This window comes from Vipera ursinii (genome assembly GCF_947247035.1).
Source record: "Vipera ursinii genome assembly, chromosome: 3".
In the NCBI taxonomy this organism is placed as follows: domain Eukaryota; kingdom Metazoa; phylum Chordata; class Lepidosauria; order Squamata; family Viperidae; genus Vipera; species Vipera ursinii.
The window spans coordinates 29659855-29682990 of record NC_139516.1 but is presented as its reverse complement, the minus strand read 5'-3'; the positions used below and the strand labels follow the sequence as shown (position 1 = coordinate 29682990).

At 39.7% G+C, this 23136-nt stretch overlaps 1 protein-coding gene across 3 annotated transcripts in view; it reads right to left on the bottom strand.

The window, feature by feature from the left end:
• The window catches only part of DLGAP4 (DLG associated protein 4), a gene marked incomplete at its 5' end in the record, with an annotated part of 143634 nt that extends 120822 nt beyond the window's left edge, over window positions 1-22812 (bottom strand). For 2 of the 3 annotated variants that reach the window (XM_083358987.1, XM_083358988.1), the window contains one exon: window positions 21833-22812. In XM_083358987.1, the coding sequence (XP_083215113.1) occupies window positions 21833-22812 (980 nt within the window). The remainder of the gene's footprint in view (window positions 1-21832) is intronic. The other variant, XM_083358989.1, reaches the window with a different exon arrangement.
• Between the last annotated feature and the right edge of the window lie 324 nt (window positions 22813-23136).

Sequence of the window (23136 nt, the reverse complement as noted above, 5' to 3'; positions counted from 1 at the left end):
AAAATCTGTTACCATCCCTTTTGCTTTCTTTTACTGCTACCCCAAAAGCTCTTTTGTTGCTTAGAGATTTCTTTGTAAGCTTAACTTCCTTTTTTCTATTAGCTTTTCTAACTTTTTTCGCCCTGTAGGTACCAGTAATAGCTACTTGCTGGCACACTCACTTGTTGATTTCATCCTTTGTCTTATTTCCTACAGATGTCAAATCTCCGCAAACATCCATAATAGTTTAAGCTCCTTTCCTTTTCTCCCAGCCCATTGGAATGATCTATGACTGTGCTTAAAGTATCTTATTTCTTAGAAATTGTCAATCCTCCTGTATTTATTTTATCTTTAGGAATTTTACCCTTGGATCTTTCCTAGTATTTCCAACTTCACTGAAACTGGTTCTTCTGAAATGCATTTACAACTCCGCTTGTTGTTTCTCCTGTAATATCTTGAATTTTAAAACTATGTGCATGCACTGCCGTTTGCCAGTCAACAAGGTAGCAAGTTGGATGCCTGCCACAGTCCAGTAATATACAAACTTAGGACTTTAGGAAGTCTTTTTACATTTAGTTAAAAATTGGAAATTTAACATAGTCAAAGATTTGGCACAGGGTATAAGACCAAGAATCCAATAAATGAGAAACATCCAGGCAGTCTCCGAGAACTGGACACAAATGAACAGAAAAGAAAAAGACATGGCACAGATTGAGACCAGGAATCCAACAAATGTACAACACATCCAACGGAAAAGATACAAGACAATGTGAGATGTGGGTCCAGAGTTCAAAGCACAGCAAGGTAAACACAACAGAGCTAAGGCTTGAAAAGCTCTTCTCTGGGAGTGAAGCCAATAAAAAGCCAAGTTGACCCTCCACCCAGATGCACAACTGGGGCATTTTATTTATTAAAGTGTACTCTCCCATTTTTTTTAATCAGTGTCTCTGACTTGGGGAACTCAGGCCACTGCTGTTGTAGCATTAAATTGTGCCTCTGTTCAGGACTGGCTTGCTGAACTTCAGAGTCTGTGGTGGTGTCATGGTGCAGGCGGGCAGTCCTGAGAGTTTGCTGGATCTGCCTCAGCTAGAGTGGAGTTATTGACTTCAATGCTGCTGGAATCTCCAGAACTATTAATTAATTGAATCAAATCAAATCAATCAATCAATAAAATTACCCCTAGATGCTCCCAGTTCCCACAACTTCTTCCTCCTCACCTGAAGATAAATTCACTTAGTTCTTCTACTCTTCAGAAAAACTCTTCCCAGTTGTTAGAATTGAGATATCCCACTCCTTTATTGTGTCTTCAACTTTCTGGTAAATAAATTAGCCAGTGATATCTTGCAATCTTGGCAGATGTTTGAGTAACTGAAGCTTTTCATTATTGCTGTGACCCTCCACCCTGAAAGATCAGTAATCTGGTCCCAGAAGAAATCATTTAGGTCTTCTAAATGGCTTGCTGGTCTATACTATACTCCTGTTATACATAATAATGTTTTCCTTTCCTTGCATTCTTATTCAAATATTCGTGATTGTGTTCATATTTTCATTATAGTTCTCAAAAGATGTCAAAACTTATAAGATAGTACTACTTCTCACTTTTTGTTTGGCGTATTCCTTTTGAATAAGTTATACTTGTCAATGTTTGTTTTCCATTCATGAGTGTTGTCCTGCCAGGCTTCATTAATACCTAAATAAACCATAATCACTTTTTTTTTGCATTAAGATTTTCTGTTTGTTCCCCGTATTTTGGATTTTATAATGATACTGAAATCCTGGGGTCATATATATTAACCTATTCCACCATGTATTTCTATATACATTATTGGGGGCTTCCAAATCTTGCATATTCTTTTAGTCTCAGTACAGGGGATAATGCAGTTTTCTAGATTGTCTTCTCCCTTCCCAACTGGATTCAGTTTAAAGAACTCCAGATCACATTATTTCTGGTTCTTGTGGGGGTTACTGCATTTTGCTTAGCTCTGAAATGGACCCATTATCAAATGCGCCCATTGGCACCATCTGTATGGCCACCTGTTCCCTTCTAGTAATTTTTATTCTCTTGCTGAGCCTTGAATGATGAATAAACCACCTGTGCTCACAGCTCATTCACCCTCTTTCCTGGCATTTTGTAACCTCTTACAGTGTCTTCAAGGCTATGTTTAGCATTGTCATTTGTTCCTGTGCAGATCAGTAGAAATGGATCTTTATCAGTGGGCTTAAAAGTGTTTTGAGAATCTTTCCATTCTATCCTAAAAAGAACTGGTGCCCCAGGGAAGCACCACGCTTCTGTTGATAGCTTGTCTGGCTGACAGATTGCTGCCAGTAGGAAGTCTCCAATTACTACCACTTGTCACTTCCTATTCTTTGTTTTTACATGATTTTCATCAAAACTTTTAAAAAAGAAGATCAAGAACTAATTCAAAGTAATACAAAATAATGAAAAAGTAGTTAGAAAAAAAGTGCAAGAAAAAAGTTTAAGACAAATAGAAAAGAAAGAAAATATGTACAAAAAGTGTCTTCCAATATTCTTCACAGCAGTTGTACATATAATTATATTTCAACCTCTCTCTCTCTCTCTGTATAAAGTTACATCATAGCACTCTTCTTTGTGTAACCTACCCTGTCTTATTATCAATGACATGAATCAATCCCTTCCTATTCTTCAGAGCAAGGGCAGAAATCCTTCCTATTGTAAAGCTGATAGAGTCTCATTACTTATCAATGAGATTTATGGAAATTGTTCTCTATCCAGGACCCCAGATCTATCAGCTGTGATGTCCTGAAATCAATTCTGAAAGTACAAGTAGTCTTTGACTTACAACCATTTGCTTAATCACTATTCAAAGTCATGATGAAACCCACCCACCCCACCCCACCCCACAAAAAAAAGATATTTAGGAACTGGTTCCTGATGGTTGTCCTTCCCATGGTCATGTGACCACATTTCGACCACTCAGCAACCATCCTACATTTGCGATTGTTTGCAGCATATCATGGTCACGTGACTGCAATTTACAATGTTTTTACCAATACCTGGTGTTTACTAGCGAATCATGGGTTTACTTAATGACTGCAGCATTCACTTAATAACCACTGCAAAATAGGTAATAAAATGGGACCAGTCATGTAATGACCCACTTTATCACCATCACGACTTATAACCATAACTTTCTACATCTTATCATATTACTTTTCCATAAAGGCAATCAGCTTGCACTTGTTGCATGGATAGTTCTTGTGGTTTTGAGGAAGGAAAAAAAAACATAGTATAGCTCCTGCGGGTCATCAGGACAGTTTTCTTCATCTCCGTCTGTCTCTGATGAACAAACATAGAAGCAAGTGCCTCCCCTTTGAATTTCCAGTTCCACTTCTCCAGCCAAATGTCTACTTGCTCTGCCTCTTTTTTATTCACCGAGTAAATAACTTTGCAGGGAAGAATAATGAGGAAACCAGTTTTTCCTAAATGTACCTTGTTCTCCTCCAACACATTTCCTGTAAATGAAATTAAGAAGAGGTTTCCTTACACAGGAACAAAACACTAAGTCTAGATAGTTAATTTCTTTGTATTGAAACACTGCAGTTTGCAGAACGCACCTGGCTGATAGTAAAGAAAGCTATTAAAGCAGTTTAAAAATGACTCCCAAAAATGTATTCCTGTATTCATTCTGCTTCATTATTTGAGAATTACCGGTAGTCTAAATGTGTTGCTTATGTTACTTTCCTATGAGATGTCCTTGAATATGTAATTAGATTTGTATATAAATTTCCCATATAACCACTAGGATGGTTTTATCTTCAAGGTCATCTGCATTTTTCAAAGAAAAAAATAATCATGATAAAAGAACTTTATTCTTCAAAGGACTTGTGTTTTATCTTAATATTCTTTACAAAAGATTATTAACTGAGAGCTCAGATAATCCTGACTTTTCTTATTAAAAAATGGATCAAGTAGTCTGTGATAGGAAGTATCTCTGCTTGAGATACCAAAAAGTGTCTACCAGATGAAATGATCTTGAAATGGGTGAATAATGTGACTTTGTACAAGACAACTTCTTATGTTTCTAAGTTCTGGACAATCAGATCTGATTTGTAAAACTCCAGACAAGTCATGAGGTGGCAGCAAAGAGATAAAGGAAACTCTAATGTTTGCTGCCATCTGGTATTGTCTAGTTTTGTGCAACTCAGATCTGGTAATTGCACAATTTTCTCAGGTTAATATTATTGACTAAGTTCACATATTATGCTAAACCATGCTATGATTATTTATGGCTTTTTGACAAAGCTACAACTGGCTAATTTCATATTATCTTACTTATAAATAGGTAAAGGTAAAGGTTCCCCCGCACATGTGTGCTAGTCGTTTCCAACTCTAGGGGCCGGTGCTCATCTCCGTTTCAAAGCCGAAGAGCCAGCGCTTGTCCAAGGATGCCTTTGTGGTCATGTGGCCAGCATGACTAGACACCAAAGGCGCACGGAACGCTGTTACCCTCCCACCGTAGTGGTTCCTATTTTTCTACTTGCATTTTTTTTACGTGCTTTCAAACTGCTAGGTTGGCAGAAGCTGGGATGAGTAACAGGAGCTCACTCTGTTATGCGGCACTTGGGATTCAACCCGCCAAACTGCCGACCATTTGATCGACAAGCTCAGTGTTCTAACCCACTGAGCCACTGCGTCCCTATCTACTTATAAATAATGATGTCTAAAACATGATAGCTGAATTCCTACAACATGCTAAATCATTTATACAACATGCTAATCAGACAGACTCTATTATGGAATTTGTATTATAATTGACTTGAGATATTAGTGATATTAACCCAACCATTTCTACATCTTAGCTGCAGATACAATTGGTTAACTGAAAATGTGACCAAGAGCTGAAAATGTAGCTATGGTCATCTTCTAAGTAAACAGATCTGAAATCTGAACAAAAGTCTTTCCCAGATCCTTCCTTATAGATGATTTCTACTAAAAAAGGTAAAGGTAAAGGTTCCCCCGCACATGCGTGCTAGTCGTTTCCGACTCTAGGGGCCAGTGCTCATCTCTGTTTCAAAGCCGAAGAGCCAGTGTTTGTCCGAGAACGTCTCCGTGGTCATGTGGCCGGCATGACTAGATGCCAAAGGCGCACAGAACGCTGTTACCTTCCCACCATAGTGGTCCCTATTTTTCTACTTGCATTTTTACGTGCTTTTGAACTGCTAGGTTGGCAGAAGCTGGGAGGAGTAACAGGCGCTCACTCTGTTATGCGGCACTCGGGATTCCACACGCCAAACTGCTGACCTTCTGATCGACAAGCTCAGCATCCTAACCCACTGAGCCACCACGTCCCTTAGATTTCTATTACAGTGGCCCTAATGCATTGGTTTTGGGGGGGAGGGCACAAACACTACAATTTCCATAGAATGAATATGCATAGATACAAAGAATGCTTTCCATAGTAGAAATGGAAGTACAATAGGATTCAAAATGAAGAAGATTCTAAGCAGGAGATCTTTAGGTCTGCTACTTAGTCTGTTGCTCGTAATGGACAGCTCAAGGACTTCTCCTTTGTTTTTATTCTAAGAAGACCTGGGCTAGATAAAGCCTATCTTCTTCTGGTAAAGCAGATCACGGGACCACACCACTCTATATATCTTTCTACTTTGCAAAAGACAATATTGTAACTTTTGCTACATTACAGTAGGCTTTTCAAACTATTTAGTCTAATAATCTCTATTCTTTTTACTCCTTTCACATACCCAGTGTTTTAAGAAAAAAATAAAAAAGAAATTATGTACCTTTCCAGTTTGGGACAAAGGATCATTTCTTGTGGTATATGTAGAAGCAGGGATTTTATAAAATGAAAAAGGTTTTTTCTTTTTAAAGTTGTTTCTCTTTTCAAAAGTCTTAATAACCACATTTTTTGTGGATAAAGAACAAAACCTTGTAAAAAGCACATGTTGCTTGACACAAAATCTCACAAGGGCTCATAAGGGACATAAATAGAGTCTTTCCAACATATTGACTCAGCCTTCCATCCTTCTGAGGTAGGTAAAATGAGGACCCAGATTGTTGGGGGCAATTAAGCTGACTTTGTAATAATGCCGCTGGGGGGGGGGCAAAGCCCTAATAAGCAGGCATATACATAGAATGAAGGCTACTGCTAAGCTTGTAAGCCGCCCTGATTCTTCGGAGAAGGGCGGGATATAAATGGAATTAAAATAAAAAAAATAAATAAATATTAGGTAGGAAAAAGGCCTTGGATGATTGTTAACTAGTTACATGAGTTATAGTACTCTATTCCTTTTCCCTATTTACATAATTCTATTTAATATATTTCAAACTCGAAAAGAAAATTGAACACCTAGTTAATGGAGCTATTCTTAAAAATAATTTTCAACTCATCCCTGACCTTTCGTGTAGAGGTATAGATAACTGACAGAGAAAAAAAACAATACAATACTTTTTTCCCCAAGATCAAGTTCGGCTTTTAATATTTGTTTAATAAATGGCTATAGACCTAAAGAATAAAGAACAAAAACTTAAAATTATGCAATAATTAAAGTAAAAGAAAATGCATGCAGCTATGTTAATACGGCAATACGGTAGGATAAATCTAATTTCTCAGAGAGTAAAGATATTGTGGAAGGTGTCAAGGTTCCATATCTAGATTGGTGGAAAAGCTTTGAACAAGGTAGTCAACAACTACATGTAAGAGAAATGGACTGAAAAGCAAAAACCTTGCTTTAGCTAGTTGTAGAGCAATGCACTCTAATGGCCAGAGCTACAGTTAAGAATTTTGTGACCTTAGAAGATGTTTCACCAAATTGATCTTGTAGCAGTTGATCTATACACATTGAATATAATAGAAGAAAAAATTATTCAATGAGACCAAGCTACCAGGTGTGATACAGGGGACAATCTAGTAGCAATCTATCCCAGGGGTCTTCAAACTTGGCCCTTTTATGACTTGTGGAGTTCAACTCCCAGAATTCCTCAGCCAGAGTGCCTGATCTATCCTATTATCTGAGCACCTGCAAAGGCAATTCTGGTAAGAAATGTGATATCTATTTGTAGTACTCATTGAAAGCAAGGCATCAAATTTCACTAGTGTAAATATCCTTATATGTATGTATAATTTTTGGTATAATTGTTAAGGATCAGGCTAGAAATTACAAACTCTGAGTTCTAGACCTACTTTAGGCATTTAGCCAGCTGGGTGACCTTGGGCCAGTTTCTCTCTCTCTCATCCCTAGGAAAAAGGCAATGGGGAAGGACCCTTATAAAAAAAAAATTGCAGAGATTTAGTCCAGGCAGTTATCAGGAGTTAAAAACTGATTCAAGGTATGCACAGAAGTTCTTTATGTGGTATGATATGATAAAAATATTTAGATATGTAGAAAGGAGCACCTAAAAGCTTAGCACAGCACATATGTGATTTTTTTAAATTTATCTTTTTGGATGTTAATTTATCTTTTTGGACTCGCTGCTTAAGTTCTGCCAAAGCTTTATTTGTACTCATAGAACATACAGCTAGGCCCTCAATAAGAGAAATTCAAATCTATTTGGGGTTTCAAGGAGGAGTATATCCTGGGATTCTCTCTAGCGTTTTTGTTTTAGCCAGAATTTTAGTTGACAAAGTCTCAAAGAGACGCTTCCAAGTTCCAACTGAGTGTGTGTCTGCAGTTGATCAAAGGACATAGACAAAAGTCTTAAAGAAGTTAGCATGAGTTACTTCTGACACAGAAGAGTCCTTGAATGTATAGAGTTGCACACTGCACAGCAGCAGATTAGTTTATTTGCTTTAAATAATTTGATTGCTGCAGGCATATAGTTACATCTCTGGCATTCAAATCCGATACTCTCATTGGATGCTTTTTGTTCTTTAAATGACAGCTTGCTTATTTGATTACTCCAGGAGGTAGATGGTTGGAAATGAATACCTAAATTTTTAAAGTCTTTGACATGCTCAGTAGGTTTCTCATGGATTTTTCAATTATAGGAAAGGTTAAAATGCTCTTTTTTTTGCAAGAAATAGAATAATTGTTTTAGCATAATTAATTTTTAGGTTGCTTCTAAAATAAAAGGACACAACTGCTCCCAGATATCTTCAAAGGCCAACTTGAGGTAAAGATAGAATGGTGGTGTTATCTTCATAAAATAGAATAGAAATGGATTGGTTGTATGGATTAGAAGATGAAATTAAGACTTAGCGAAGGCCAGAATGATGTTAATATAGATATTAAAAACTAGGGGAGCCATAAGGCATGGGAATGGGGACAATTAGTTTCCCGCTGGTTTTACATCTGATCTGTGCAAAGGTATTTACACAGCATTATCAGTCTGAGAAATTGATGGTTAATAAAAGAAACCATTGAGTTCAGCCACTCTTCCAAAGAACTCTTTCAAAGAGCTGAGTCAAAAGCTGTCCTAAAGTCAATAAAGGTGGAATAAAGGGACCTTTATGGGGTAGTTCAATATTTCTTAACCAGATAGTATGTACACTAAAATAGTTGGTCAACTTGGTCTGAAACCTGCTTGTTTTGTAGTTAGAGTATTCTTCTGTATCATTCAGTCAGCAAGTTTGTACAGGTAAACCTTGATAAGCGACTGCCTTGTTTGGTGATAGTCTGGAATTTGGTGATGAAATAGTAACTTTATGACCAATTCTTGCATTTATGGCATTTTCAGGTTTATAAAGCAAAGGAAAACAGCAGTTCACTAAGAGATAGCTTTGATTTTTCCTTTTCAGCAGATGCATATACATATTTTTCAATGAACAGAAGAACCAACAATTATAATTGTGATACTGACTCATGACTCTATAGGCATACGTTACCCCAGCCCTAGTTGAGTCACATTCTTTGTTGAACCAGGGTTTGGAGACTCTATAATGATAATTTCAGGCAGAGGTAGAAGTGACTTTAAATCTTTTTGCGGAGCTAATAATTCCTTGGAAATATTTTAATGTCCATGTTTTCAGCTGTATAGAAAATGGGAATATTTTCCATCCAGGAATAGAGTTTGCATTGTGTCAGCTTTCTATCTTAATAATGACATAGTAGCAGACATTTAGAGTTTCTCATTTATGGAGTCCTAAGAGTTTTTCTCTCATCACATTTCATTACCCAACTAGATAACATCATCAGTGTGAGTAAGTGTGGGGTTTACTCTATGGTTATATACAGTAGCTTGCCCTGCCAGTTTTGGTGGCAGTGTGGTTTTTTCTCCTTAGTAGTTCCTTGATTTGAGTATGGCTTAATCAAATTAAAAGTATTAAAATTAAGGTAGAAAATTAATTTGGGATTTTGGGAATTTTAATTGCTCTGCCCCCCATCTATTTGATTCTTATTTAGGCCCTATTCAACTTTTCCTTTTGGCCTCATCAACTCTTTCAATAAATCTCTCAGCACAAAATGTAAGATTGAAGTGAATCCATTCCCCCCAAATATAGTCCTCAGTACCTAATTATGCTTTTCTAAAATGACAAAATGGTTTGGAAATGCTACATTCCATATTTAGAGTTCTTCCACAATAGTTAACTACTGGACTAATAAAACTATCACAATAAGGAATTAAGGTGGTATCAGCCCTTCAAACTAGACCAGATTAGGAGACAGAGTTCACATGAAGTACCTGTATATTATATTGAGATAGTTTATAATAACAGAATCTAGAAAGACTGTTTGTGCTTCTCCTCCCTCCATTTTATGGAGTCCTCTTAGTCAGGAAGGAGTCATTCTGAATCTCTTCTTAATACCATACCATCTTCTTTCCCATGACCTAAGGTATTTCTATTCTCCTTCATTATGTAAGCATTTCTGAACATTTGCTTCAAGCCCATATCACTGATTTTCTATAAGTTATCAGCCAGGAGACAGTTGTTGCCAAGCTAAACAGATTCACTATGACAACACAGAGCTGATGTTGTCTAAGGCCTTGTAAAGAGCAGCCAAGTATCCAATGACTTAGAATGACAGGAACAAAAACCATTGAATTTATATCCTGAAGCACAAAACTACCGTAAATGCATATAGATCTTGATTTCTGCGTACTACAGTAGACAAATATTTTGTGTATATATAATTTCATTTTTGTTTATAATGTTTGTTTTGTTTGTTCATTTTGTTACAATGAAAAGACAATCTTGGCTAGTTCTATCTGTGAGCCTCCTGCCAAGTAAGCACAGGTTTACTTTTTGGAGGGTTAAGTTTTCACAAGATTCAGATAGTCAGCTGTGCCTGATGTAAAATCTGCCAATTAGATTCAGCTACTCCTACTCCCCTTACTATACACCTCAGATTAAATTATAGCTGCATATCCTATTGCATTTCTGCTTATCACTGAACAAGTTACTAATGCCTTGTTCAATTGAATCAAGAACCATGCAATTAATCTAGATGATGAACTACCTAGTCCAGCATTTGGGACAGAATCTATCATAATCTGCAATTCCCATACCAAACTTGGCCTAAGACACTGCGACAATTGCTGAAACCATTTCTCACTGCCTGATAAAGATTATGACAATCCAAGCACATTTACTGTCTTCTTTAATCAATGTGAACAATACCTGATACCAGATGACTTTGCACCAAGAAAACCCATAGAGTTTATAATTAGCTCAATGACAGAAAGAATTTAGAACAATCTAGACTTAGACTACTACAGTTATTTTTGGCATGTCTGAAGACTTAGATGGCCAATGAAACGAGTGACTACCAATCATGAAATCTGTCATTTCTGACACGGTAAGCAATTTTTACAAAAGGATGCTGCTGAGTTTCACTGTTAGCTCAGGCTAATAGACCAGTTCAAGAAGGGACTATCAAATGAAACATGAAACAAACTCATTCATAAGGGAACCCCAGAGACGATGTCTGCAATAATTAATATCTGCTTGAATGGAAGATGCAAGGAATTGTGCCAGAGCACCAGTAGGAAAGAAAGACAATGCTACTCTTTCATCCCTCCTCCTGCTTCACTTTGAAAGTTGAATCTATGAAGATGGTTGTTAGCAGAGCTGCATGACCTATCTCAGAAAAGTGCCAATGCACACAAGGCCTGTGTTGATATTGTAGAAAATCTGGCTAATTTGCAGGTGTGTGTTCTGTTAGAACCCTCCTCCCACAAACACACACACTTCCAAAGCATTGACAAAGTGTTATACTTTTGAAAATGGAAGGCATTTTGTTAAGTAGAGGTCCTAAACATCTCAGATCTGGCTTGCTGGGAAATGAGTAGTCTCAGCCTCCAAGGGCCTAGAGAATGGTGCAACCAGAAGTTATGTGAAACTAGACAGGCAGAGTTACAGTACGTATTGGCATTCAGTTATTCCTGTCTTTTAATAGTTACAGAAAAGTCTGAAGTAAAACTAAAGGCAACTTCACTGAATCCTCCATTGCATGAAGATGTTCTGAACACTCAGTCTATCCAATTCCCATGGTGGCACAGGAGTTCCGAGTGGGTAAAATGAGGACCCAGATTGTTGGGGGCAATATGCTGATTCTGTAAGCTGCTTAGAGAGGGCTGTAAAAGCACTGTGAAGCGGTATATAAGTCTAAGTGCTATTGCTATTCAAGTTGACACACTGATGGTTGGCTCTTAGCTCTTATTTAGCCTCCCTCTAGAGTTCCTAACAATTTGGGGAACAGATTAGCTTCAGGTTCACAAACCATATACTGTATTCTTGGGGAACAAGATAATACCATTTTTGATTCCCTGGCATGCCAGACACTTAACCTTCAGTTTCAAAGTACTGCTACCTATCACACCTTATCAAATGTACCTCCAACTTGTCAGCTAAATTTGTAGACTATACCTATGTGTTTGGAAATGGAAAAGTACAGACTTTGTCCCACCAGTTGTGTGACTGCATAATCAATCTTTCTGTAGCTCAGATTTCTGTAAAATACCCCTATCCAGTGTCAAATACTGAGTTAGCCTATTTGAAGGAATATCAAGAAGGATATTCCTCTGCATGATTCCCTTCATGTTAAAGGTTCAGAAATCTGCTAATTAACTATTAAGTATCATTAGCCCTTTCCTTCAATTTGTGAATTCTTGAAACAGGAGGCACACATTTCTGGGTCTGAGGGGGACTTACAATTTGATTTGAATGAAAATAATGTCACAAATATTTAATTACCTTTGATTTTTGTTATGGAAAGCTTGACCTGTTACTGATTGAGTAACAGCTCCTTAGTGTTTCAAAAACTTATAGATCATATTTTTCATGATTTTAGGATTATGTATCTAGGTGATCTGTTCATTTACCCTGAGGATCCTGTTTTTCCTACTGATCAAATTCAGCTGTTTTTCAATGCCTTCATTACTGCAGTCTCAATTCTAAACTAAATTTTGGTTTTCATAAATTTCACTATTAGGAATATTGTATTCTGTAAAAGGAATTTAGATGGATCCATTAAAAAGAGAACTCATTCTGTCTTGGATTCTCTACTGTGTCATCAGGGTTGCATAGCATTTTCTGGGCTTTACCAGATGTTACAGTAGATGTATACCCAATTTTGTTTCACTATCCATGCTATTAACCTATTTTATCAAGAAAGTGAGATTTTTATAGCTGACAAGTCTTTATTCATGCCATACAATGGTTTCCTTCTCTGTGATTCAGATCCAGAATAGAATAGAATAGAATAGAATAGAATAGAATAGAATAGAATAGAATAGAATAGAATAGAATAGAATAGAATAGAATAGAATAGAATAGAATAGGAATAGAGATGGAAGGGACCTTGGACATTTTCTAGTCCATCCCCCTGCTCAAGCAGGAGAACCTATACCATCTCAGACAAGTGATTCTCTAGCCTCTTCTAAAAATCTCCAGTGATGGAGCGCCCACGATTTCTGGAGGCAAGCTGTTCCACTGGTTAAATGTCCCCACTGTCAGGACGTTTCTCCTTATTCCAGGTTGCTTCTCTCTTTGATCAGTTTCCAACCATTGTTTCTTGTCCTGCCCTCTGGTGCTTCGTAGAATAATGTGACCCCCTCTTCTTTGTGGCAGCCCCTCAAATACTGGAATACTGCTATCATGTCTCCCCTATTTCTTCTTTTCTTTAGACTAGCCAAATCCAAATCCCGTAGCTGTTCTTTGTATGTTTTAGTCTCCAGGCCTTTGATTATCTTAGTTGCTCTTCTCTGAATTTTTCCCCCAAATTCTCAACATCTTTTTTGTAATAGGGTGACCAAAATTGGTTGCAGTATTCCAGGTGTGGTCTTACTAGGACTTTATAAAGCGGTAATAATACTTCACGTGATTTTGATTCTATGCCTCTGTTTATACAACCCAGGATTGTATTAGCTTTTTTGGCTGCTGCTTCACACTGCTGGCTCATAGTCAAGTGATCATCTACTAGGACTCCAAGGTCCCTCTCACAGTTGCTGTTTTTGAGGCAGGTCTCACCTAATCTGTATTTGTACCTTTGATTTTTCCTGCCTAAATGTAAAACTTTGCTTTTCTCCACATTTAAACTCATTTTGTTGGATCATAGGGCCCACTGTTCAAATTTGTCAAGATCTTTTTGGATCTTGAGTTTGTCTTCTTGGGTGTTGGCTACTCCTGCCAGTTTAGTGTCATCTGCAAATTTGATGAGTTCCCCATCATTTCCCTCATCTAAGACATTTATAAAGATATTGAAGAGTACTTGGCCTAAGATCTAGCTATCCTTTAGTTCAGGTTGATGCTTTTAATTTTGCTTTAAGAGCTGTATTTTTACTATACATTCCTGGTTTTGTGGGCAACATCCTTCTCTGAATAATCTTTTCCAGGCAATTCCTGCCACATGAAAGAAACAATATTTTTATAGCAGAACTTTTCCCTATATAGAAGCTTTTTGGCATGCTTTATGATTGAAGGAGAGCTCCAAACTATCATGGGAATTTGGAATACTTATAGATTTTTGAATAGCTCATGCAATGCTTTTTTCACATGTCTTAGTTTTGTGCTATAAAGCAAGCAGGTTGATGCTTTCTTATGTAAGCCAGCGTTTTTACCCTTCAACTTTCCTTCATTCTGCACCTAGAGAAGTTAGACATTCTTCCTCTGGCACAAGCTTATTCTGTGAGATTCAGACTAATTGGAAAGTCCTTTCCTAACTAATTGAATCTGTATTCTGTAACAGCAGGATTTATGTGTGTTAGCTCAGACACAAAACTTCCACGGGGACCAACCATCTCTTTTACTCTTGCCATGAATGCCTCCTTAACTACCCATTCTTCAGAGGGTTTCTGTTTTTCTCAGGATGTCAACCTGCTCCTTTACAATCTCATGCTTCCTACAGTAGCTCCTAAAACTCTTTGCTGTAACAATCAGAAGACATTCTGCTTTCTCCATTACTTTTGGCTATCAGATATGGCTTTCTACCAGATTTCTTTCTTCCATGAGATCTCTATACATAGAAGCTGAAATGCCTAGGACCTAGGTTTCTGGACCATTTCCTGTAATTGCACCAATCAACTCTCTGCTCAAAAAAATAAAGGGAACACAAGATAAGTCATCCTACTATTAAATACAGTACATTGTGTTGTTTAAGTGTTCCCTTTATTTTTTGAGCAGTATATATTATTTTCTAAAACTACTGGAGAAGGAAATAGCAACCCACTCCAGTATCTTTGCCATGAAAATGCTATGGACAGTACCAAAAGGCAAAACGATATGACACTGGAAGATGAGCCCCTTAGGTCAGAAGGTGTCCAATTTATTGGACCCATGCCTCTCCTGGTTGGTTTATGCGGCCCGGGAGGAGACATGAGGCTGGTTCCAGGCAGTAATAACTGCTTCCTTGAAGGAGGGTATCTTCCCCGCCACCTTGAAGGAGGCGGTGGTGAGACCCCTCCTCAAGAAGCCTGCCCTGGACCCGGCTGTTTTAAATAACTATCGTCCGGTCTCCAACCTTTGCTTTTTGGCAAAGGTTGTTGAGAGTGTGGTGGCGCATCAGCTTCCTCTGTTCCTGGAGGAAACTGATTATCTGGACCCGTACCAATCGGGTTTCAAGCCCGGGCACAGCACGGAGACGGCATTGGTCACGCTGGTGAATGATCTCTGGCAGGCTCGGGACAGGGGTTGTTCCTCTGTCCTAGTCCTATTAGATCTCTCAGCGGCTTTTGATACCATCGACCATGGTATCCTACTGTGGTGTCTCAGGGGGTTGGGAGTGGGAGGCACCGTTTTACAGGGGTTCTCCTCCTATCTCCTGGGCCACTGGCAGTTGGTGTTGACGGGAGGGCAGAGATCCGCCCCGAGATCTCTTGTTTGTGGAGTTCCTCAGGGGTCGGTTCTCTCTCCCCTCCTGTTCAACATCTATATGAAGCCGCTGGGCGAGATCATTCGTGGATTCGGGGTGGGGTATCATCAGTACGCTGATGATACCCAACTTTTTTTCTCCACCCCGAACCAACCCAGTGATGCCCTTGCTGTGATATTCTGTTGCCTGGAGGAGGTCCGGGTCTGGATGGGGAGAAACAGGCTTCATCTCAATCCTGCCAAGACTGAGTGGCTGTGCATACCGGCATCTCGGGTTAACCAGACTATTCCATCTTTAACGATGGGGGGAGGTGTTACCCCCCGTTGATAGGGCTCGCAACTTGGGCATCCTCCTGGATTCACTGCTCAGTTTTGCAGATCACATAGGAGCTGTGACCAGGGGGGCTTTTGCCCAGGTTCGCCTGATGCGCAAGTTGTGACCCTACCTGGACCAAGATGCCCTATGCACAGTCACTCATGCGCTCGTGACCTCCCGTTTAGACTACTGCAACGCTCTCTACATGGGGCTGCCCTTGAGGACCACTCGGAGGCTTCAGCTAGTGCAGAATGCAGCTGCGCGAGTTGTGATGGGGGTTTCCCGATACTCCCATGTAACACCTCTATTCCGCGAGCTGCATTGGCTTCCGGTTGCCCTCCAGGTGAGATTCAAGGTGCTGGTGATGGCCTATAAAGCCCTAAATGGTTTGGGTCTGGGATATCTGAGGGAACACCTGCTGCCGGCATCAAGTTCACTTCGTCCTGGGTGTTCCCACAGGGAGGGCCTTCTCAGGGTGCTGCCGGTAAAAGATTGCCGGAGGATAACACCCAGGGGGAGTGTCTTCTCTGTGGGTGTGCCTGCCCTTTGGAACCAGCTGCCTGTGGAGTTTAGGACTGTTCCCGACCTTTGTTCATTTCACTGGGACCTGAAGACCTGGCTCCTCGAGCTTTCCGGCCCAGGCTGAGAGTTTTAATTGGGATTTTTTATTTATTATTATTTATTTATCAATTTAATTTATATACCGCCCTTCTCCCTAGGGACTCAGGGCGGTGAACAGGGCAATACATAATATATATTTTATATTTTTTTCAGGGATTTAATTTAATCTTTTTTAATTGTTTTGAATTTTTGTATCGATTTTTTAAGTACCCTGTAAACCGCCCTGAGTCCTACAGGAAAGGGTGGTATATAAATTCAATAAAATTCAAATTCAAATTCAATATGCTACTGGGGAAGAGCAGAGGGATAGTAGTAGCGCCAGAAAGAATGAAGCGACTGGGCCAAAGCCTAATCCACGCTCATTTGTGGGTGTGTCTGGTGGTGAAAGGAAAGTCCGATGCTGTAAAGATTTTTTCTCCATAGGAACCTGGAATGTAAGTTCCATGAATCAAGGCAAGCTGGACGTGGTCAAACAAAAGATGACAAGACTGAACATTGACATCTTAGGTATCAGCGAACTAAAATGGACAGGAATGGGTGAATTCAATTCAGATGACCATCAGGTATACTACTGCGGGCAAGAATCCCTCAGAAGAAACGGAGTAGCCTTCATAGTCAATAAAAGAGTAGGAAAAGCAATACTGTGATACAATCCTCAAAATGACAGAATGATCTCAGTTCAAATCCAAGGAAAACCATTCAATATCAGAGTAGTCCAAGACTATGCCCCAACCACCAGTGCTGAAGAGGATGAAATTGACCGGTTCTATGAAGCCCTACAGCACCTTATAGAACTAACACCAAAAAATGATGTCCTTATCATCATGGGGGATTGGAATGCTAAAGTAGGAAGCCAAAATATAACCAGAATAACAGGCAAGTTTGGCCTTGGAGTACAAAATGAAGCAGGACACAGGCTGATAGAATTTTGTCAAGAGCATACGATGGTCATCGCAAACACTCTTTTCCAACAACCCAAGAGACGGCTCTACACCAGACGGTCAACACAGAAATCAGATTGACTATATGCTCTGCAACCAAAGATGGAGAAGCTCTATACAGTCAGTAAAAACAAGACCAGGAGCTGACTGTGGCTCAGACCATGAGCTTCTCATTGCAAAGTTTAAGCTTAAACTGAAGAAAGTAGCGAAAAGTACTAGGCCACTCAAGTATGAATTAAATCATATCCCTGTTGAATATACAGTAGAGGTGACAAATAGATTTAAGGAATTAGATCTGATAGACAGAGTGCCTGAAGAACTATGGACAGAGGTTCGCATCACTGTAGAACAGGTAGCAACCAAAACCACCCCAAAGAAAAAGAAATGCAAGAAAGCAAAATGGCTGTCTGAGGAAGCTTTGCAAATAGCTGAGGAAAGGAGGGAAGCGAAAGGCAAGGGAGAAAAAGAAAGATACACCCAATTGAATGCAGAATTACAGAGAATAGCTAGAAGAGATAAGAATGCCTTCTTAAATGAACAGTGCAAAGAAATAGAAGAAAACAATAGAATAGGGAGGACCAGAGATCTTTTCAAGAAAAGTGGAGAGATGAAGGGAATGTTTCATGCAAAAATGGGCATGATAATGGACTAAAATGGCAGGGACCTAACACAGGCAGACGAGATTAAGAAGAGGTGACAAAATTATACAGAAGAACTATACAACAATGAGCTTAACGTCCCTGATAATCACAATGAGGTGGTCACTGACCTCGAGCCAGACATCCTAGAATGTGAAGTGAAGTGGGCCTTAGAAAAGCTGAGCAACAACAAAGCTAGTGGAGGTGACAGTATTCCAGCTGAGCTATTCAAAATCTTAAAAGACAGTGCAGTAAAAGTGCTACACTCAATTTGCCAACAAATTTGAAAAACTCAACAGTGGCCACAGGATTGGAAAAGATCAGTTTACATTCCAATTCCAAAGAAAGGCAGTGCCAAAGAATGTTCAAACTATCGCACCATTGCACTCATTTCTCATGCTAGTAAAGTTATGCTTAAAATCCTACAAGCTAGACTCCAGCAGTATGTGGATCGAGAACTACCAGAAGTACAGGCAGGATTTCGAAGAGGCAGAGGAATTAGAGATCAAATTGCCAACGTACGCTGGATCATGGAGAAAGCTAGAGAGTTCCAGAAAAACATCTACTTCTGCTTCATTGACTATGCTAAAGCCTTTGATTGTGTGGATCATAACAAACTGTGGCAAGTTCTTAAAGAGATGGGCATACCAAACCATCTTATTTGTTTCTTGAGAAACCTATATGTGGGCCAAGAAGCAACAGTGAGAACTGGACACGGAACCACTGATTGGTTCAAAATTGGGAAAGGAGTCCGGCAAGGCTGTATACTGTCGCCCTGCCTATATAATTTATATGCAGAGCACATCATGAGAAAGGCAGGGCTAGATGAATCAAAAGTTGGAATTAAGAGTGCCGGAAGAAATATCAACAACCTAAGATATGCAGATGATACCACTATAATGGCAGAAAGTGAAGAAGAATTAAAGAGCCTCTTGTTGCAGGTGAAGAAGGAGAGTGCAAAACTTGGGTTGAAACTTAACATAGGAAAACCAAGATCATGGTATTTGGCCCTCTCAATTCCTGGCAAATAGATGGGGAAGAAATGGAGGTAGTGACAGATTTTATTTCCTGGGCTCCAAGATCACTGCAGATGGGGACTGCAGCCAAGAAATTAAAAGATGCTTGCTCCTTGGGAGGAAAGCCATGGCAAATCTAGACAGCACACTAAAAAGCAGAGACATCACCCTGTCAACGAAAGTGCGTATAGTCAAGGCTATGGTTTTCCCAGTTGCAATGTATGGCAGTGAAAGTTGGACCATAAGAAAGGCTGAGCGCCAAAGAATTGAAGCCTTTGAACTATGGTGCTGGAGAAGACTCCTGCGAGTCCCAGTCGTAGAGGAGATCAACCCTGACTGCTCTTTAGAAGGCCAGATCCTGAAGTTGAAACTCAAATACTACTTTGGCCACCTAATGAGAAGGAAGGACTCACTGGAGAAGAGCCTAATGTTGGGAAAGGTTGAGGGCAATAGAAGAAGGGGACGACAGAGAATGAGGTGGCTGGATGGAGTCACTGAAGCAGTAGGCGTGAGCTTAAATGGACTCCAGAAGATGGTAGAGGACAGGAAGGCCTGGAGGAACATTGTCCATAGGGTCGCGATGGGTCGGACATGACTTCGCAGCTAACAACAACAACAACAAAACTAGTATTCCCTCCTTACCATTTAGAGAGTGAGAGAGAAATGTCTTTTGGAATCTCAGCACAATAGAAATAGTTTGGAATATTTAATTCATTAGAAGAACCACCCACATATTGGCTATTCTTGGGAGGCAACAGACTATGTTCCTGCCCTGCATCTTCTATGACATTTGGGAAGGAGGTCTAGAAAGAATCAAGACGGTGAGACCAGAACCATAAATTTTCAGGCCGGAGGGGACAATCATATCAATGTAAATCAGAAGTCTTCCAAGATAAACATTACAATGGCGAACATGAGAATAAAAAGGCCTAACATTTAAATCCTGAATGATAGACTTCTATATAGACCTTGATATCTGTATATTGCAGTTGGCAAATATTTTGTGTAAATGACTTCTTTTTCCTGCCTGCAATAAAAAAACAAACAAATATTTCTTAGTTTTGTCTGTGAACCTGCTGCTGAGTAAGCCAACTCCTGAATAAAGATTAAGTGTATCAAGAGCCAAGACGTACAACTGTGCCTAGTAAGAAGTGGTAAATTGTTCTGATTCTCTTCACTATTTTCTGGATATAATATATGTTTTGCAGTACAGAAAACAGCAGAATAAGACAGAGTAAATCACAGGTGAGGGAAGTCAGCTCTCCAGAAAAGGAAATATTAAAAGGGCAGAAAAATATATTTCCTAAAAAAAAGATATTGAACCAAGAAAGCATGCCCAGTTTGCTTAATAGCCCTAGTTCTATAGACATGCAAATGTAAGCCATCAAGAAGGTTGGAGCCAGAAGCTTAGGAAGACAAAGACATATCCCAGCTGCAGGGAAGCAGGGGCTGGGACATACCCACAACCATCAATACCAGAAAGACTCAGGACAGAATACGTGACACAGGAAATAACCAAACAATAGAGTCCAGGGGGTATAAAACCCACGCCCCGCAAGTGCTCAGTCCCTTTCTGCTGGATCCATCTTTCTGTCTGGCTTTCCTCTGCAATAAACTGTAATCTTCTTCCTAAAGAAGTCTCCATGTTGTTTATCCCTGGCTTGGATGGAACCATAATGAAGACTTTTCTTCCAACATGGGGATATAAAAAACTAGAGTCCTAGGGACAAGAATTGATGTCAAAAGGATTTGAATTACTCGGTATCTCAAACCTGCTGTATTATTTTAAACAGGACACATAGTCAAATTAAGCTTTATATATTATGGTATATACTTTTACTGGATTGTCCAACATATGTTTAACATACAGATATTTGTTCAATAATAATAGCAAAAGTAGCTGTATTCATCCAATAGGTCAGAATAGAAAGACTCCCCATGATGCTAGCCTTAATATGTTAGTCTCTAATGAAGTTTACTTATCAAGTTTTATTTTTGGCTTAGTATGAACAAAGAAAGAAATCTTGAATTAGAAGTACATATAATGAATTATTTAGTTAGTTGGGATCCTACAAATATACACCATGGCAACTCCAACTTCATAAAGCAGATTCACACTTTCAGCTTGGCTCACTGATAGGAGAAACCATTCATTGTTTTCTGAATGCAAAAATGGCTAAGGTCCTCCCCCCCCCGCTTCCTCTCCAGCTCATTGCAAATACATCCCCCACAAATGTTTACAGCTTCAGTTGAAAACTGCTCTTTTCCAACCTAACCCTTTTAAACCCTTCAGAGCAGATGATCTCTGGTGCTTTGTTTCATTCTAGAAGCAGCCCCCAGTTTCAATTGACTGCACTGCCTGGCACTTCCCTTCCGCCCCAGTGCCTAGTCATTGCCCTAGACAGCCACTGCATTTGGGACTATAGGGCTTGCTATATTCTCTGCTGTTCAGCAGCTGCTGTTTTTAAAACAATCTTGTGATTGATCCAAAAATGGCCTGCTAAATCAATGAACTATTCTCAACTCTAAAAGGTCATGCTCATTCAATCTTGACATGTCCCGTGGGACTTAGTTTTTTGCTCAGGCTGGGTGAAACATTGTTCCTTTGCTTTTCCACCCCCTGGCCACAGTAAAAAAAGCTACAATGTCACTATAAGGTAAAAAAAAGAAAAGGTTTCTGCTAGTGTCTAAGGAAACAGAGTGGAAAAAGGTATGCATATGTAGTGCAAACATCTGGAAAAGTAAAGGGATCAAGGAATATAGGCTTAATGAGGAGGGAACAATCCCTCCCCCACACTCAAAGAAAAGGCAGGTGCTGGTAGATCACCCTATATCAGAGCCAGAGAGTGAGGCTTCACATAGGTGAAGAACAAGAAACGGGAATAATTGATTAGGTCTTGCATTGGCTGTAGTGTAGACTGAACATCAGCCCAGTCACATTGTCAAGCCATTGCAACCTAGACTGATCTGAAGTTGGCTTAAGAAACAACCAAGACAACAGGTTTAGGCTATGGTGCAGACTTGTCCTTAGCTAAACAGAATCAAACTTTTCTTTATCCAACATTCACATCATCACAAGGAAGTCTCAAGCATGGCACCCACCTGCAAGTACTGATACGCTAAATCCTGATGGCAGGATTTAGATTTCAACAGCGCTCTATCGATGGTGGCTGAAGCCTTTTGGCACATTTCTCGGGCATGGCTGAGTGTGAGAGTGGACCAGGACCCTCTTTTGATGTAGTTTGAGTCACTGCTGATGGGGATGTTGGTGCAAGTGGTGATCTTGAGGTCATTATTGCTTTTGGAGGATTTCAGCATATGTTCACTGATTGTGTTGTAAGCATGCATAAAGTATTTAGGCTGGCTGTGATCAGGCTGCCTGCCAAGAGTCATGAGGCCCATAGGGTTACGATAGTTGCAGGTGTCACTGTCCAGATTGTCATCTGAGCTCCACCAGCCTGATATATTGGATCTTGTCCTGCGTTTAGTCTCCGTGGTTTTTGCACGATCTTTACTCTTGCTTCTCCGGTTTGGTTTTGAGTCCTCAGTGCCTTTCTTGCCATTCACACTGCCTTTAGAAGGACCTTCCAAGGATTGTGACTTAGCAAAAAGTTTTTGGACTGAATGAACCAAGTGTCGTATCCTCCCGGGGTTTTCATTCCGGTGTTTGGCATCTGAACTTCTCTGGAACTGGAGGGTGCTAAAGCCATCCCTGTGGATGGGCAGTTGTTTTTCAAATTGGTCTAGCAGGTTGGCAGGGAGTCTGTTAATTTTGGTGGCTTGGGCATGACTTGGAAAGGGGTTCTCATCAGGAACCTCAAAGTGAGAGTTGTAATGAATACGTGGAAATGTACTGCTGTTAGAAATCTGGTTGTTGAGTGGAAGGAGGCAGTCACTGTGGAGAGAATTGGGTGTTGGAAACCGAGGGTCCATTGAATAGGAATCTGTGGGACTAAGAAGATAAGGATTCCTATCTTGAGTGGCATAGAGAGAGTCTTGAGGAGAGTCCAGGTTATCAGATAGATGGCGGCTTCGGTTATCTCCTAACCCCTTCATGGTGCTGAGGTATCCTAGAGCATTGCTTCTGTAAGATGGCACAGGAGGATATGTCCACTCTGTTCCTTGTCACTGTAGCTTGACTGGGAGATTTTTCTACAGCCAAAAAAGATACAGAAAGAGTGATTAAAAGATGGACAAATATGTTCTCAGGATCTATCTACAGAAATCTTTAATAAGCACAACCACAAATGAATGATAGAAATATTGAAAAACCAAGAGTCCTCAATTCAAATAAGACAATGGTTTAGGTTATTGCATTTGATAATCTATTCCCCTTTGAAAATCTCATACAATATTTATGGGCAATTCAGAAGAATTTCC